The 19,268-nt window shown below is 34.4% G+C and overlaps 1 protein-coding gene across 1 annotated transcript; it reads left to right on the top strand.

Moving 5' to 3' along the window:
- Positions 1-201: 201 nt before the first annotated feature.
- On the top strand, positions 202-2,685 carry LOC140446689 (uncharacterized). Its single transcript, XM_072539284.1, has one exon. The coding sequence runs from the start codon at positions 202-204 to the stop codon at positions 2,683-2,685; it is 2,484 nt and encodes an 827-aa protein (XP_072395385.1).
- The last annotated feature ends 16,583 nt before the right edge of the window (positions 2,686-19,268 follow it).

The raw sequence follows: 19,268 nt of genomic DNA, 5'->3' as shown, positions 1-19,268 counted from the left end.
CACACAAATCCTTATAACTGAAAAGAAGAATTAGCCTATGTTTCCAAAATTCGTGTTGTCTTCGACGCCAGTCTACGTGACGTTCGAGGTGTGTCTCTCAATGATACTTTATATACAGGTCCTAAGCTTCAAAAGGACATCTCTTCGCTTTTACTTAATTTTCGATATTTTCGTTACTGCTTCACGTACGATATAAAGCAAATGTATCGACAAATTAACGTAAACAGAGAATTTTGGAATTATCAAAGAATTCTCTGGAGGTCGGATTCTTCTAAACCTCTCCAAGAATACTTTTCACGTACTGTTACGTACGGTGTTTCTTCTTCACCTTATCTCGCATTAAAAACCTTACAAGAGTTAGCTGAGTCGGCAGAGTCTCGTTTCCCTAATGCTTCACAAGCTTTAACGCGACATTTTTATATTGACGACGGTCTATTAGGAAGTGATTCTCTGTCATCTACCCGCTCTCTACAGTTAGAGCTCATTCAACTTTTAAAGCTCGGGGGTTTTGAGCTAAGCAAATGGGCCAGCAACCATCCCAGTCTACTCCAAGATTTTGGCTCCGATATTCTGACATCTTGTTCGTTTGATAAAGAGGAACCTTCCGTTATTAAGGTGCTAGGCCTGAAATGGGACCCGTCGACTGACGTCTTTTCTTATTCTTACTGTCCCCTTGACAAAACTTGTACAAAGCGGGCTATTCTTTCGGAAATTAGTCGTATTTTTGATCCTCTTGGTTTCATCTCCCCGTGTCTTTTAAGGGCCAAACGTCTGCTACAACAGTTGTGGCAATCCAATGTATCTTGGGATGATAAACCACCTGAACAAATACAACAGGTATGGCATCAGTTTAAAACCGAGTTACCTGACCTTGCAAACATTCAAATCCCTAGACACTTCGGCTTTAATAAATCTTCTAAAGTTGAGATTCATGGATTCTGCGATGCTTCAGAGTTAGGATACGCCAGCGTTGTATATTTCCGATTTAGTACTTCTGATAAATTTGAAACTGTACTTGTGTGTGCTAAATGTCGAGTTTCTCCTCTGAAGACACAATCTATTGCAAGATTGGAACTGTTGGCAGCTGTATTGCTGGCGGATCTAGTCGCCTTCATTAAAGAGTCGTTTAAGCATATCTTTTCTTTTTCCGATATTCATGTTTGGTCGGATTCCACGATTGCTCTTACTTGGGTTAATTCTTCTCCGCATAAATGGAAAACTTTTATTGCCAATCGAGTAAGACACATACAAGAACTTATACCATGTTCTTCTTGGCATTATGTGCCATCTAACCAAAACCCTGCTGATTGTGCTAGTCGTGGTTTGACACCGGCACAACTACTACAATTTTCACTCTGGTGGCGTGGTCCGGATTTTCTTTCGAAGTCAAGGGAGTGTTGGCCCTCTCAAGTTAATTTTCACTCCTCCCATTCCACGGAAATGTTAGAAGAAAAATTGCCCACTGTATTATCATTGATACCGGTCATTTCGGATAATATCATCTCTACTTTACTTTCAAAATTTTCATCTCTGATAAAAATTCAGAAAGTCATGGTTTACGTCTTAAAATTAGTGGCTAAACTTCAAAGAAAAAACAATGCTGCATCTTTCGATTCCCTGAACAGTCATTTAGAGATGGAATCTGCGTTACGATACATTGTTAAGCACGTACAAGCTGACGTTTTTTCGGATATTTTCCTCAAAATTCAACAAAATTCGCTGTTACCCAAACCTTTTCGTAAACTCGCACCCTTTATTGATGAATATGGACTTTTGAGAGTAGGAGGTCGATTACAAAAGTCTCGGTTGTCTTTTGATGTAAAACATCCATTGCTATTACCCAAAACTCATCGTCTCACCGATTTAATCATCGAATGGACTCATCAAACGCATCTGCACCCTGGTTTAAAGGCTATGCATTATTTATTGCTTCAACGTTTTTGGATTCTGTCTCCGAAAAGTGCCATTCATCGCTGTTTGTCGAAGTGCATTCGTTGTTTTAGATGCCGACCTAAATCTTACAACCCCTTTATGACAAACTTGCCAACTGTCCGAGTTACTCCGTTACGTGCTTTCCTGTCTGTTTGTGTGGATTTTGCAGGACCATTCTTGTTATTAATGTCCAAACATAGAGGTGCAAAAACATATAAAGGATATGTTTGTGTATTCGTGTGTACGAGTACAAAGGCCATTCATCTGGAAGTAACTTCAGATCTTAGTTCTGAGTCCTTTTTGGCTGCCTTTCGTAGATTTGTATCTCGACGCGGTAAGTGCCTAACCATTAGGAGTGATCAAGGTACCAATTTTAAGGGAGCCAGCAACGAAATCATTAAACTAGCTCAATCTGCTGCTGAGACTCTTTCTATTACCTGGGATTTTAATCCACCCGGTGCCCCTCATTTTAATGGGTTAGCCGAGGCTGGGGTCAAATCATTCAAGAACCATATGTATCGTGTTTTGGGTACACAAATTTTGACTTATGAAGAGTTCTATACTCTTATGACTCAAATCGAGGCAGTTCTTAACTCCCGTCCTTTGTGTGCAGCAAGCTCTGACCCTAATGACTTGCAGGCACTGACTCCTGGTCATTTTTTAGTTTTTGAACCCTTAGTGGATTCAATTCCCGATCCAGAACCAAGCGAACCAGCATCGGGTGTGCATCCCATTTTTACCCTTAGACCTTAGACTCCGAGCGAGGCCCAACCACAGACAAAAGGTAAGTGAATCTCCTATAGAGTTGACAATAAGATATTAAATCTGCCAATTGTTATTTGAATTGCATTTTATTTTACATATCTATTTACGAACATTTGCTATTTTTCGCTAATTTACTTACAAACAAATTATTTCATTTTTTCGTTATTATTATTTATTGATTATCATTTAACCAGCGACTTCATTAAGTTTTATACAAAACAGCCTATCTTTACTGAATAATAATCTACACGGTTATTAGGGTCACTTGCGTCCGAGTTTGCAACAAAAATTTGGATATGTCCTGCTTTGAAACTTATATGACAAAGCGATGGGAAAATTAATGAGATTTTTTTTACTTTGACAGTTTACTCTATTAAAAAGACAAAATGAACAAGACGTTTTTTTTTGTTAAAAAAGAACAATTTTTATATTAAACATGGAATATTATTTTTCTTCTAAATATTCGCATGGTGGATTATTATCATCATTATCGTTATGTTCAGTATTGTGTTGGTCTTGACCAGTATCGAGAATGTTTTTGTAAAAATCACATTCAGGCAAAGATGACCAATCATTACCAAAATGACAGCATAATAATGTCTCGATATCCTTCTTCTTTTTAAAATTCAGTGGAACACCGATTTGCAGTTCTGCTGGAGTAATTTGGGATATTTTTTTACCTTTTTTACTAATAGGCAATGCGTTTGACGCAGACGAACAATAATTTATTTCTCCCATTGCAAGGATATTGCTTTTGGATGTACGGTTTAATATAAGGCGTTTTATTTGGAAAATCTTGAAATGTATTGAACTGGGTGCTTTAATGAATGCATCAGCTTCTTTTTTCCAATCCTGGGCAATCCAGTCTTTTTTTAATAAAACCAATGTTTCCTGCTCCTCAAAAACTGCATAATATGTATCAGGAGTTATGATGGTGTCTATCTGTCTCAATTTTTTCTCACTGATACCAAATACTCGATCAGAAGGTATATAGGAATGACCTGTTACCAGAAATATGACCTGAAATTTAGTTTGGGAGCTTCCTGGAGCCATTTTGCACACATAGTCAATATTGTACAGTTTTTGTTTTGTTGGTTTTTGTTAGTAGGCTCATTTCTTTTCAGACAATTGTATACTGCTGACGCAATTTCATTTGATCCTTTGTATCGTTCATGTTCCATCCAAGAGTAGGCATATACATTATTTTTGTTTAAGTTTCCCTTTGAAGAACCTTTAACAACGCTGAAATTATATAGACACAGTTGACGACTATAGTAAGCCCTTTGGGCAGCACCAAATTCTTTTCACAATCGTATGAAAAAATCATTAATCCGTCAGTCTTCTCTTTTAAATGGTCAAAAAAAGCTTTGACGCGTCTTGAATGAAGTTCTTGTTCAATCTGCAATGCTTTCTTTTTATCAAGATCATTTCCGACTTTTATTCGTTTTTTTAGTTCAATACATGTTGAGCATACATCTGATTTAGGACTTCCAAAGCCCACGTTAAAGAATTGGCTAAATACGTTGTGAAAATAGCTGAACTTGACTTGTGTAGCATTATCAGCTTGTTGTTTATACATTTTGTATCTTCTTCTTCTTCTTCGTCTAGCCATTCACGTCCACATCTGAACATAAGCCTCTTCAAGTCTTCCTTTCCATTGTTTTTTATTGTACGCTACTTGTAGCCAATTTTTCCCGGCAGTCCTTTTCAGATCATCTGTCCATCTCATAGGAGGTCTGCCTCTGGGTCTTTTGTGTTGGTATGGTCTCCAGGTTAAAATTGATCTGTGCCATTTGTTTAGATCGCTCCTAGCTACATGTCCAGCGTATTCCCATTTCAACTTTAATGATTTTTGCACCACATCGGTGACTTTGGTTTTCTGTCTTATCCATGTGTTTGTTTCTTGTCCTTAAGTGATATACCTAGCATTGCTCTTTCCATCGCGTGTTAAGTGACTCTAAGTATATTCATATTCTTTTTTGTGATTGTCCATGTTTGTGCCGCATAAGTTAATGTCGGAATAATGCATGCATCAAAAACTTTAGATCTAAGATGTAATTGAATTTGTTGATTTCTGAATATATAGTTCAGTTTACCGAATGCTGCCCAAGCTAACTTTCTTCTTCTTTTTATTTCTTCAGTTTGAATTTCCCTATTTAGTATTATTTTTTGTCCTAAGTATATATATTCTTCAACTTTTTCTATAACTTTATCGTTTATTATTGTCACGGTGTCTTCGGAGTGCATGACTTTTGTTTTGTTTAAATTCATTTTCAGTCCTATTTTAGAAGGTTCGGTATGTAGTTCTAAAAGCATGGTTTGCATTTCTTGTAGGTCAGTAGCTATCAGGATTACGTCATCTGCAAATCGTAGATTACTGAGGTAGAGGCCATTGCTGTTTATTCCTTTATATTTCCAATTTAGGTTTTTAAAAACGTCCTCCAAAACTAAGGTGAACAGTTTGGGTGGTAAAGTATCTCCCTGTTTGACTCCCCTGTTTAATGGTACAGGGTTCGTGTGTTCATTTTCATTTAGGTAGTATGTAGCTGTAGCTTGGTTCATAGTTTCTTTTATTAAGTTAATATATCTGCTGTCTATTCTACAATTTTGCATTGCGTTTATTACGGCCGTGTGTTCTATGGTATCGAACGCTTTCTCGTAGTCTACAAATGTTAGGAAAACTGGAAACTTGTATTTACATAACTACATTTACACTTTTGTACATTTTGTATACTTAACTTTGTAATATTTAGTTCTGCAGGAAGGTACTGTCTTATAGCTGATTTACCTCTGCAATAATGAGTTAATAAACATTTTTACTGCTTCCAATTTATCCTTATAAAGATCTGTTTTTCTGTCTCCACCTCTTTTTTCTTTTAAATTACCATCGACTTGGAAACGTGTGAAACCACCATTGACACGGTGCTTGGTTATACCTAGCAATCCAAGAAAAGCATCTCGGCACACTTGGACTTCTTCTAAATTTCGTTTTTGAACAAAATAACAAACTGTTTTTTCCTTCGGTTTTATTGCATCTCTAGGTCGCTGACGATTTGGTTTATGAATTATATAAAAGCGAGAAATGAACTGATCTTGTGTGAGTTAATCTGCAGTTTTATAAAAATCTTCATGGAACTTTTTGACATCCTGCATCGAGAGTGTTGAACATTTCCATTTTGCTGCTGAATGCTTACACTTTGGAAATGTTGGTAAACCTTTAGGCAAATACCTACAACAAAACAAAAATGGCTTAGGTACCGTTAAAAAAGATAATTAAAACATGTCATTGTATTTTGCCAATCGCATTTAGGTAAAGCTTTCCGAAATACGTTTTTTAAGTTTTGACTCATCGATATATTATGTATAATGAAATTTTTGAGGTTAGTTTTTGCATTCTCGAAAAATTAATTCACGCACTTCATCGTTATAATATTTACCTGTTAACTTTAGCTTTAGATCTTCTCCATTCTGCTTTCTGTATTTTCTTCTTCCTTCCAGAACCCATGCTAACCTCACTTAAGAAGGATTTATTCATCTCTAAAATATTGTGACAAAGCACTGTAACGTATTATGATTAGAAACTACGCTGCCGGGAATAACAAAACAGACACGTGCTGCGCTACGTCATGTGATTGCAGTCCATTGGTCGAACGTCAATGTCCGATTTTGCAACCAAGACGCTTGGGCTTTGTCCGCTTTTGAAACTACAATCAATATTTGATTGTAATATTTTACGGTAATAGGCCTGTTTTGCAACGAATTTTTACTGTGGACTGATACAATAGGTTATAATGAACAGAATCCTGGTGTTAGTTTTCTTTCGACCAAAATGTGACATATCCGGTTTTGCATCTACAGGCCTAAAATATTCACATGAAGTTTATTAACAAAATAAAACTACATCATATAAAATAAAAGTTTAAATGTTTATTCTTGAAATATTTTAGTCGTTTTAAGCAAAATTAATGAATATATACTTCCATTATTCATGATTATTCTTCTTTTTTCACTTAAAGAATTCATCATCACTAAGCGATTAATAAGGTGTGGTACGAATTTTTGTATTTTATATTTCCCATAATGACGCTGCAAAAATATTGCACACAAAATAATAACATAAGACAAAGAAATTAAATTACATTAATTTCTTCAGTCTCGAAATATGACTATTTGCTGGGTGAAAACTACTTCGAATATTCTTTGATTTATAATAAGAAATTTAACCAATACATTATTTGCATTTATAGATCACCTAGCTCTGATACTGAACTATTTTTTCAGAGCCTGCTAAATTTGTTACATATTCTGCCCATTAAAAGCAGAAAAATTTTATGTGGTGATTTTAATATTGACTACGCTGCTGTTTGTGCTACCCAACTGTCTTTGGTAACTATTTTTGAATCATATGGTCTCACATCTCACAATGCACGTTAATTCTCCAACAAGAATCTCAAAAACATCATCCTCGACAATTGATTATGTGGTTTCTGATTTTCCACCCGCTGACGTCCATTCTACAGTTATTAATGGGGGGCTTTCTGATCATGAAGCGGTATATACAAAGTTTAGCAGTTTACTATAATTCATGCTTGACTTCTGACTGGAGTTTTTCTTCCGGGGACATTGACTGTAATGTTAGTGATTTTCTAAATAGAGTTGTATCTATTTTTAATAAAGCATTTCCTCTAGTAAACATCAGGCCAAAACATTACAAACCTTGGATTACCAAAGGCATTCGCATATCTGCGAAGAATATGCGTTCTCTGCTATATATTAAAAAATTTAATGACAGTATCCCCATCTCTGATTGTATCAATACGTACAGAAAATGCTATCTAAAACTACTCAATGTAGCCAAAAAATCCTACTTTCATAATCGCCTAACAAGCTCCAAAAATATTTCAAAAGAAACTTGGTCAATAATAAACGATTTTCGAAATAAAACCAGTGCAGCGAATCAAACCTTTTCTATTCCTAACCCCGAAAATCTAAATGATTACTTTGTTAATGTGAGTAAAAATATAACCTCAACTATTTCGCCACAACAAGATCAAGTTTCCTATCTCCCTAATTCAAAAAACATTGCTGATATCTTCTTTTTAAGACCAGTTGATAAGACTGAACTCATTCGAACAATTGGTAGTATAAAAAGCAAATCGTCCTGTAGTACAGAGGTCATGGTCTCGCTAGTAAATGATTCCCTTGAAAAAGGTACATTCCCTAACTGCCTAAAGACTGCCATCGTTATTCATCTTCATAAAGATGGAGACAAATCTGATGCCTGCAACTAGAGACCTATTGCCTTGTTACCAGCACTATCAAAAATTATTGAAAGGCTTATAAAAGTTCGACTTATGCCCTTTCTCCTTAAACATAATATTTTATCGCAAAATCAGTTCGGCATTTTGTCTAATAAATGTACTAGTGATGCCATGTTTTCTGTGTTACATGAGGAATATTTATCACTAAATAGTAACCTCTCCTCCGCCACCGTTTTCTGCGACTATTCTAAAGCCTTTGACTGCGTAAATCACGACATTTTATTTAAAAAATTAACTTTCTATGGAATTCGGGGTGTGTTTTTGAATTGGTTCAAAACTTACTTGGTAGGTAGGAAACAATTGGTTAGAATAAAAGACACCGACTCTAGTTGTAAAGACATTGAGTGTGGAGTACCGCAAGGTTCAGTATTAGGTCCCATTCTTTTTTTACTTTTCATTAATGACATCATTTACTTGAAAATTAAAGGGAAAATTTTTCTATTTGCTGATGATACCAGTATTACTTGGAGCAGCTCTAATATTTCAACGCTTCATTCAATTATAACCGCTGATTTGCTTATAATCAAGGCTTGGTCAGACTCCAACTTACTTAGCTTTAACGTGGATAAGACAGTAGCATTATCTTATAAAGGAGTCATTCAACCCTTGCTTTTGAATGAGAGCCAAATCAGTATCGATAATTCCGTGAAATTTCTAGGTATTCTTATCGACCGCGATCTTAAATGGTCCTTGCATACTGACTCCTTAAGGAAGAAACTAGCCTCAGATTGCTTTGCAATAAGATCTGTTTCGAAGGAACTAAATTTATCTTCTGTCAAAATGGCATATTTCTCATTGTTCGAGTCCCATCTTCGATATGGGCTTCTAGTATAGCGGCCCAATTTGATACTATTTTGAAGTTGCAAAAAAGAGCAATTCGTTATCTATTTGGTCTCAAACAAACAACTCATTGCAAGACCTACTTCAAAAATCACGGAATTTTGACGCTTCCCTCTTTATTTATTTTGGAAACGGTTTGTTTGATTCGCAAGCATCTAAACATTTTTCCCGATAGACCTGATCATGGCTACTCCATTAGAAATTCGGATTGTAACGTTTATTTACCGATCCCGTCCACTCAGCTAGTAAAGAATTCTATTTTATATAGTGCAAAAAAACTTCATAATCACCTTCCAAAAGAAATTAAATCCGCAACATCTTTCATTAAGTTTCGTAAGATGACAAAAATATATCTCTCTGAAAGACCATATTATTCAGTCGACGAGTTTCTTAATGTATAACAAAGAAACAAAATTAGTATTGTTTATAATTACATTTGGGTGTCTCAACCAGTGGCTACAATTTGTCTCATTTGTTGTTGTCTGTACAAATTATGTAAGTGATACAATAATTTTACTAATTTAAAATTGTATTGTTCTGTTTTTTTATTATATTTGTTTTTGTTTTATACTTTTTGTACTTTTTGACTGATTTTTTTTAGCTTTGTCCATAAAATTGTTCAATCATTTTCAGTGACAATAAAGCATATTTCTACTTTATACAGTTGGTACAGTATAAATCCCGATGCACCTCATCCGCGTCATAGTAAGTGACGTCTCATGATGGGTACCATGAAGTCAGAGGTATGTTCCTCCTTAGAATCTTTCAGCCAAGTACACTGGAATTACAACCACTAGACATATTTTATTATATACGCGTAGACATAATATTTGAAGATTTTTATTACTTAATGTAAACTTAAAGGCATACAACATAATTTGTTTCATTTAATTTGTATAAGTGGATTATAAAGTGATTTTATGTCAAAATACAATAATATTATTTTCTACTGATTTCAGTTTGTATTCAACAACTTTTATTATTATTTTTTTAATTACCCATTTAAATTTCCATACCTACTTCGTATACTAAGTATTCTAGAAAATATCTAACAACCTAAGTGCGTCATAGACCAGATAAGATAAAGTACAGATAACAAACACACTTTTAAGTTAATAGCAGCCTATCGCCGCCGTACATACAAATAACGCAAGTCTAATCGCAGTCGTCGAGTAATGAACTTTACGTTTTAAAGCGAGTAATCGCGTCCAAGGCTACATACAAACCGTCGCCTAGCAACAGCACACTTCTACGACATTAAAGAAAACTAAGGTCATAAACCCCGGTAACAGGGAAGCAGAAATGAAAGAGGTTCACCGTTAAAAGAACCAGGCGACCGACACAGCCGACGCGATCGAATATCACAGTCGGTCATGAAAGTTTGTTATTGGTGTATTTAAAAGTGGAGATGGATGGGCGTCGCAAAGCAACACGCCCCTTATTTAAAACGATTGGTAGAAAGTGTGTCTGAATTATTTAATGAGTATAAATTTTGTTCTATTTTTTTTAAAGAAAACTTCATTACAAATTTATAAAAGATGGTACATAATAGAATATAAACAAAAAGGATAGGCTATTCATAAGTATATAATTTTAGTTTTGTGAATAAGTAATCCTCGAAGTATAAAAATAAATTTGACCTTCAAAAAGAGATATACTGTGTAATTCGTAAGTGACATCTGGCTTTACTTTAAGTGGTAGCTGGAAAGTTGTTACGTGAAACCTATAATTTATTCCCATATTATTTAAAAATTTGGATAGGTTAGAAAAAATCTATTATGTAAATCTGCATTTAATGTTCCATAATCTAAAAAGTTTTCCCGTTAGTTTTTTTTAATTATAGTTACATATTAAGTATCATACGCAGTTTTATAACAAGATTGTATTTGATATTATATTTTTTATTTCAATTATCTCTTTTTTGTTGTCTTTATGATCTCCTCATCAATTTTATTATAAAACTTTCTTATTTTCCTTCTTCTTCCACTTATCTATCATTCAACTTAGCTTGTTCTCTTTTCATGACCTCTTCTCTACACTCCTGGTCAAAAAAATCCGAATACTTGCATTATGTAGGTGTTTTTTTAATTTTGTTGGTGTATAGTGGTTTGAATTAAGAAGAATTATACAATAATAATGAAAAAACTTTGGCCAAAAATGATAGGGGTGCCTGGGTACGGTTGTAACAGGGTACGGTTGTAACAACTCGAATATTATCGAAACCGTGTACGGTAGGCGAGGGGCACATAGGAAGGGATACGTAGACAACGTGGCCCGAAATGATTCTCAGTGATGCATCATCACCTTTCGCGTGGTAATTACAGTTACAGTGAGACCCATTGTGTTTTGTCAACCAAAAGTAGGGAGACGAATTTCTTTCTGTTATAACTTAAATATTAATAACATAACATAACAATATCTTTATTTTTAGAAAATAATATACATTCCGTGAACATAAAATTATTTAAAAAAAACAGTGTCACAAACGAAAATATTATTTACTTATTCCTAACCGTTACATATATAAATAGTCCTCCACAGAATATGGCTCAAGAGCTACCAGTAATTTAAATATTTGATGTTTATACAAACTTAATCTTTCCTCCCTTTTATTAGGTTCAGGCAGTTTATTAAACAATTTGATGCAGCAATAAAGAGCGTTTTTTTCTGTTATACTTAACCTGTGTATTCAAATTTTATAATTATATAACCTGGTATTTACTATAATACTATTGGGCTCAAAGTTCCTAAAGAGTATTTTATTCTTATATAGAAACAGTAAGCATTCCTGAATAAATACAGCGTAAACTGTTAAAATATTATTACTCCTAAAATGCCCTCTACATGATTCCCTACTTTTTAAGTCAAACATAACTCTGATTATTTTTTTCTGAACCAGAAATAAATTATTTATGTCCCTACTGTGGCCAAAATTTATTAGACCATATCTAAATTTTACTTCAAAATTAGCATGATACACTGGTTTTAATGAATTACTATTCATGTATTTTTTTAGAACTCTAAAGCTGTAAATCACTTTACTCAAAGACATACATAACTGGTCAACATGTTTATCCCAACATAAAAAACTGTCAATATATAATCCTAAAAATTTGGTACTGCTGCTAATATTTAAAGTGTCATTATTTACAATAATACTGTTTGGCATATCTGAATGTGCATAATTTGTCTTAAACAAAAGAAGATCTGTTTTATTTTGATTTAAAACCAACCTATTCATAGAAAACCAGTCTTCAGCTTTCTGGAACTCTAAACTAGCATTAACGCTTAGAACAGACATGTCTTTACCACTGACTAAAATGTTTGTATCATCTGCATAATTTGTTATGCTGGAAGTAGTATTAGCCACTAGACCATGAAGATCATTGATATAGATCACAAACAGTAAAGGACCAATCACACTTCCTTGTGGTACTCCAATATTGATAGTGCTTTCAGATGAGATGCCTATTTCAGTGTTTTTATGTATTTTTACTAAATGTCTCCTATTTGCCAAGTAGGACTTAAACCAGTTCAATGCTGGTCCACGTATACCATATTTCTCCAATTTATCAAATAATAGGTCATGCACTAAACAGTCATATGCTTTTGATAGGTCCAAAAAGAGACCCAAAGCCATATGACCAATCTCAGTACATTTCAAAATATCCCAGACAAATTGAAAAATCGCAGTCTGAGTTGATTTTCCCTGTTGATAACCATGCTGATTTGTACTAATAATATGACATTTTGTTAAAAATTCTGTTATCTGCCTATACATAGTCATTTCTAAGATTTTTGAAAAGGAACATAGAAGGCTAATTGGTCTATAGTTATTAATTAATTTAGGATCACCCTTTTTGTAAACAGGTGTTACTATGGCAGTTTTCAGGCATTCAGGAAATACACCAGATTTTAGTGAATTATTTATGATTGTAGTGAGAGGATTCACTATCTCCTTTATACAAAGTTTAAGGATTTTAGTGGGTATTTCATCAATTTCACAACTCATTTTGTTTTTTAAATTTTTAGTTATATCCATAATTTCAGTTTCTGTCACAGGTGCGACAAACACTGAATTTATGTTACTTGCAATGTTGTCTTTATATTCAGTGTATTGTAATTGAGATAAAGTGTTATTTAAAGTAGTATTTAAGTGGATCATGTATTTATCAGCAATCTCTTGAGGACTACCCTCTACTTTTATTGAATTTACACTTTTTAATTGACCATTAATTTCACTAACAATTTGCCATGCATTTATTTTTGTTGGCAGCTTCAGACATCCTGTTTTCATATAGCTTTTGATCGTTTTGTTATTAGTTTCTTATTATATTCTTTTTTTACCTGTCTATAGGAATCATAGAATTTATGGTTAACTCTGCTCATTGTAAACAAGATGTCTAAACGAGTCTTACATTCTATTATCTCTGGATCATCTCTTTTATTAAGGCCTTTTTTACGTTGCCTAGAATCTAACTTTTTAAAAGGAAAGCACTGATTGAATATATACAGAAACTGATTTAAGAAAGTATTCCATTGATCATTTACACATTTGTAACTTAAATTAAGCCAGTCATGATTATGTAATTTACTTATAAAGGTTTCAATATTATTTGTACTAAAATGTCTTTTCATTTCAAGAGTATTCGTTTCTGCTTCCTCTACCTGAAAAGTTAATTTTTGGGCAGAATGATCAGAGATTCCAGCGTGCAAGACTTCTACTGACACATATGATTGCATATTTGTTAGTATGTTATCTATACAAGTTTTAGATGTGGCAGTTACTCTAGTGTAGTCTTCAATTACATGACAAATATTATATGAGTTAATTAACATACAAAATTTTACTTTATCTAATGTGTTATTCTTAAGATCGATATTGAAATCTCCCCCTATAATTATAATTGTGTTTTCTATCATAATTCTTCCCAGTATAATATCAAATTTGTTAAAAAAAACTGCCAGATCGCTACCTGATGGTCTGTAAACTGATGCTATAATGAGTTTGTTATTACCTATATTAGCTTCGCATACAGCACACTCTATTACCCTATCTACTGATAACTCTTGTATATCCTTTCTTTCCTGGCCAATTATGTCTTTACTAAGATATATAGCTGTTCCTCCATGTTCGTTCACATTATTTCTACAATGACTAGCTGTCAGCACAAAATTGTTAATTCCATATTCACTTAATTCTTCTTTAGTTTTCCAATGTTCTGTTGTGCACAATATTTTACAGTAACTGTCGTTTGTTAGAAGTTCTTCTATTTCATCAATACAATTTCCTATGGATTGGAGGTTCTGGTGGATGATACTTATATTCTTTGCTCGTGTGACTGTGTTTTGTATTTCAATTTCCTTGTGTTGATGTGTCTTGTGCTCTCTATTTTCTCCTATGAAAAATTTCCACCTTGGTTATCTAGAAAATCCTTATGACGATGCATCTGGAACCTTTTTATGCCAACACCATTAGGCCAAAACTCTGGTTTATACATGTCATCCTTATATTCAAAGGGAGCCGATACAACAAATCTCTTCAACATATTTTCTTGACTTGGCAATTCCTTTACCATAATAGATTCTTGTTGAATTTTCGTCTTTTCTATTAGAAATTTACATATCTCCTCTTGTTTTGTTGTTCTCTTCACTCTATACAAGTATAGCCACACTTTTTTCTTTTCCCCTGCAAAACCACTTGTGCTAGCGTCATCGCTTTCTGCCGTTCCTATATTTTTTTTAGTTATGTACCGATGTCTCCTGTGTATAACTTTTTCGAACCCATCTGAGTCACTATCGCTGTTTTCCTCAGTTATTTTATGTTTTTTTATTTGCTCATTAACCTCAGTTGTTTGTTTATTTTTGAGGTTGACATTAATATTGTCACTTGTCTTCTGTTCAGAGGAACTACCTACTTAAACTTTTTGACGTTTGAGCTACTACTTCTGTGAATGATCTATTTTGTGTACGAGGTGGTACCGACCTTGAGAATTTTTTATCAACAGAGTGATCCATTATCTGATCTTGTTTATTTACACTTTCGTATTCACTTTTTTTTTGCGGTTTTTTGCTCTAGATAACTTACTTTTTGGCGCAATAAATTATTGTTTTCTTTTAATACAACATTTTTGTCTTCCATTTCCATAATTAGTCTTTTTAAGAGGTCATTTTCTAATCTCAGTTTGGATAATTTTTCTGTAGTTGACATCTCGGTTGTTTCGGTATCACCGCCTTTTTTGTCACAGCATATTATGATATTTCTCTCACATGTTTCAAATCCACATCTTTTTGCACAGCTAGAGTGAAAAACACTATAACAATATTTACACACAACTATTTTACACTCTTTTTTAGCGCAGCATTTAAAATTTATTTCCAAGTTTTCACCATCAATTGGCCGTACGTCTTCGACAGCGGCCATCTTGAAGTTATATAGTTATAATATTATTACGTATTTCAAAATATGCTTATGTAATCGTCGCAGTTTAGATAAGCTTATATTTTTTGTATAGGTTATGCTACTTCGTGCTTGCTACAGTCCTATTATCAAAATGGGGGGTGGGGACGGTTGTAACAGTAATTTTAACATTACTGTAATTTTATAGGCACTATTTTTGTATTACAGATGCCTAGGCAACGCATAAGAAAGACCTCGAGAGGTGAAAACGACATAATGTTGTAAAAGAACGCTTACGATGAAATTAAATTAGGTGCTTCTTTAAGAAGAGCAGCAGATAAGTACGGCGTTAATTATGTTTCTCTTTTGAGATACAAGCGAAAGAGAGATGCAGTAAATGAAGATGACCAGAAACAGCTGGAAAATATTAAAATGGGATATGTGGCTCATAACAGAGTTTTTAACGAAGACCAAGAACGGCAATTAGCGAAGTATCTCATTCGTTCTGCGGATATATCTTTTGGTCTCTCTACAAAAGAGGTAAGAAAGTTGGCCTTTGAACTTACCGTAAAATATAATTTAAACGCTCCTTCCACTTGGCTGGAAAATAAAATAGCTGGAGAAGAATGGTTTCGTTCACTCATGAAGAGAAATTCCGAACTATCTATCCGCGCTGCTCAAGCCACAAGCCTGTCACGGGCGACAAGTTTTAACCGATATAATGTCAATATGTTTTATGGGTGTAAAAATTGGACAATAAATAAGAAAACCAAAAACAAAATAAGAGCAACAGAGATGGAATTTCTAAGGAGAAGCTGCAGAATAACAAGAAGAGATAGGATAAATAACATGGAGATTAAGAGGAGAATGGGCATGAACTCCGACATAATAGACTACATCGAACAGAAGAGGTTAACCTGGTACGGACATGTCAGAAGAGCAGACCAAAATCGGTGGATAAATAGAATAACAGAATGGAGCCCGATAGGAAGAAGAAAGAGAGGCAGACCCCGAAGATCTTTCAGAGATGAGGTGGACGAAGCAATGAGTAGAAGAAACCTACAGGAAGGGGACTGGCTAAACAGGAAAAATTGGAGAAAACGGTTGAGTGAAGGAATACAGTGAAAACTGTGGAAATCCTTGTATATATATATATATATATATATGTTTTATGATAATCTTCAGACTGTTGTGGATCGTGATCGCTTTGAACCTCAGGAGTTGTTGCAAGATGTGGCACAAGGCAGATGGGCGCAATTACTTCTGCTGAACGAGGCACTTTGGTCACACTAGCATTTGTAGCTAACGCATTAGGCAACGCCATTCCACCTATGTTCCTATTTCCTCGAATTAGATATCAAGAGCATTTCAGTAGAGACGGACCAGTGGGATCAATCGGTGCCAGTAATCCATCAGGATGGATGTAAGAAGAGTAATTCATTATATTTCTTAAACATTTTCAAAAACATACGAATGCCTCTTTGTGGCATAAGATATTATTGGTGCTAGACAATCATTCGTTTCATATACATATCAACTCCTTAGATTTTTGCAAAGATAATGGGATAGTATTACTGTCATTTCCGCCCCACTGCTCTCACAAGCTACAGCCCTTAGATAGATCCGTTTATGGGCCTTTCAAAAAAGCCATTAATACTGAATGTGATGCCTGGATACGAAATCATCCAGGAAAAGTCATGACTATTTACGACATACCGGATATTATAACTATCGCAATGCCACTTGCTCTTACATAGCTGAATATCCAGGCCGGGTTTCGAAAGACCTTCCCAATCTTGGATCTTCCCAATCAACCGCGATTTGTTTCAAGAAATTTATTTGGCGCCATCGTTCGCGACAGAAAAGCCTAATCCAAATTCTACTGAAGATGTGGGTATTTCTAATCAACATAACATAATATTTGCACCTGATGACGAATACTTGGGACACATTACAAGAGGCGAAAGATATGAACTGCTTCGAATAATTATGCAAGGGAAAATAGCAGGAAAAAGGTCCATAGGAAGAAGACGAAACTCCTGGCTAAAGAATCTACGGGAATGGTATAGCAACGAATTGTTTCGGTCAGCAGTTTCGAAAATACGTATAGCCCTGATGATCGCCAACCTTCGGAACGAAGATGGCACTTGAAGAAGAAGATGACGAATCACTATCACCTTCGTTATTGAATGAGGATCCACCTTCATTCAGCGCAGTAAACCCAACTGAGCCCGAAAATAGAGCTTCAACTAAAGAGGCTACATCGCAGCCATTTACTAACAATGATTCAAATATCATAGTACGCCCAGCCAATCCTAAAAAGGAAACACTCATTGACCATCAAATGCTTACACCAATTGAAATAGCTGAGCTCGAAGCAACAAAAACACCGCCTAGACAAACATCTCTAGAACCTGAGACATTCTCTCTGAGAACATTCTCGCCTGAGACTTCACGACCTTACCCTAAAGCTCCACCTAGAAAACTAGAAAACAGAGGTCGAAAAACCAAAAAGTGCTATCTACACAGATATTCCAGAAAAGAAAGCAGTTAGAAAGGAGTATGAAGAGCAACAGAAATGGTTGAAAAATAGACAAACGAAGAAAAAAGTACTCGAGTCATCTACTGGAAAGGTAATCAAAAATAAAGGGAAAGGAAAAGCGAAGAAAATGAAGATTAATACACCATCAGAAGAAGAATACCCATTATTGTCTTATTTGTTGATAAGTTGGATTCAGTGCCAAGGTAACTGCAAACAATGGTCTCACGTGGCATGTACTGATAGGAGTAGATATTATATATGCCACAACTGTGATGAGTCTGATTAAATATAGGGAAATATAATTTGTTTAAACTCAGATTTTGTTTGATAATTTTTATTAATAATTTGATTTTGATTTTGTTTTGTATTTTTGATTAATAAATCTGATTAAAAATATTAAAACTGATTTTATATGTGTGATTTATGTATTATTTTTGAATGTTACAACTTTCCCTTATTCGTTTTACAACCGCCCCTGATATGGGGTCGGTTGTAACAATCGCACACACTTATTTAACTGACATATTCCCTCCAAACTATTTTACTTGAACTATTGGTTTTGACATTAATTTAAAGACAAATGAACATTACTTCACATCAAAGACTTTGATCGTTGCTTACAGCTATAATAGCTGTGCTATGAAGCACTAAAGGAAAATTGTTACAACCGTACCTAGTCTACTACTAGCAACATACTTTTTTGCAATTTTCATTGCATTTTCGATAAGTTGCAGGTTTATTCTGAAAACCTCAGATCACTGTTCATTAGTGTTTTCATGATTACCGATAATAATGCATAAGTTGTGGCATTACATGAAGATGGTCTCAGTATACGTTATATATTGCAAATCATTTGAATATTGCCAAAATTACCATCCATGATGCTCTTACAATGTATCGTCAGACGGGACAGCCGATCAAAAATTTAACGATTTAGGGTAAAAATCAACGGAATATAAGTTGATGAGCAACCAAACATACATTTCTCTCCATACGCATTTAATTGCCAAGAAGGGCAAATTTAAATTTGCCGATGCTTCATTTGGATTGGCCGCAAACTATACCTTGCGAGCGCGGAATGAAATGTTATTTCGGGATGGATAAGTACTTAAGAACTTAAGTAGTGGAGTGATATTGAGTGCAAAGACTGGCTTTTCTGGGATTTATTTTTATTTTCTAAAGTAATACTGTTTTACGTTACCGCTGCCGTAAATAATTAAAGGATAAAGGGTTTTTTTGATATATTAGAAGTTTTTTTTAAATTAAAATGTAAACAAATTCAGATAAATTAACCTAAATAATTCAACATATAGGAGAAACTGTAAGTATTGATAAATTTGATATTGTAAATTATATTTTGCAAAATGGGTTTTCATCTATTCCATACGAAGAACAAATTGTTATTAAAAATAAGGGGCATCCTTTGCCTAAAATGTCCCGGCTTATAAATATTAGTGCGGGGGTAAGG

This window comes from Diabrotica undecimpunctata, chromosome 7 (genome assembly GCF_040954645.1).
Source record: "Diabrotica undecimpunctata isolate CICGRU chromosome 7, icDiaUnde3, whole genome shotgun sequence".
NCBI classification, from domain to species: Eukaryota; Metazoa; Arthropoda; class Insecta; order Coleoptera; family Chrysomelidae; genus Diabrotica; species Diabrotica undecimpunctata.
Note: the sequence above shows the minus strand (reverse complement) of the source record. Positions and strands in the feature narration are given on the sequence as shown.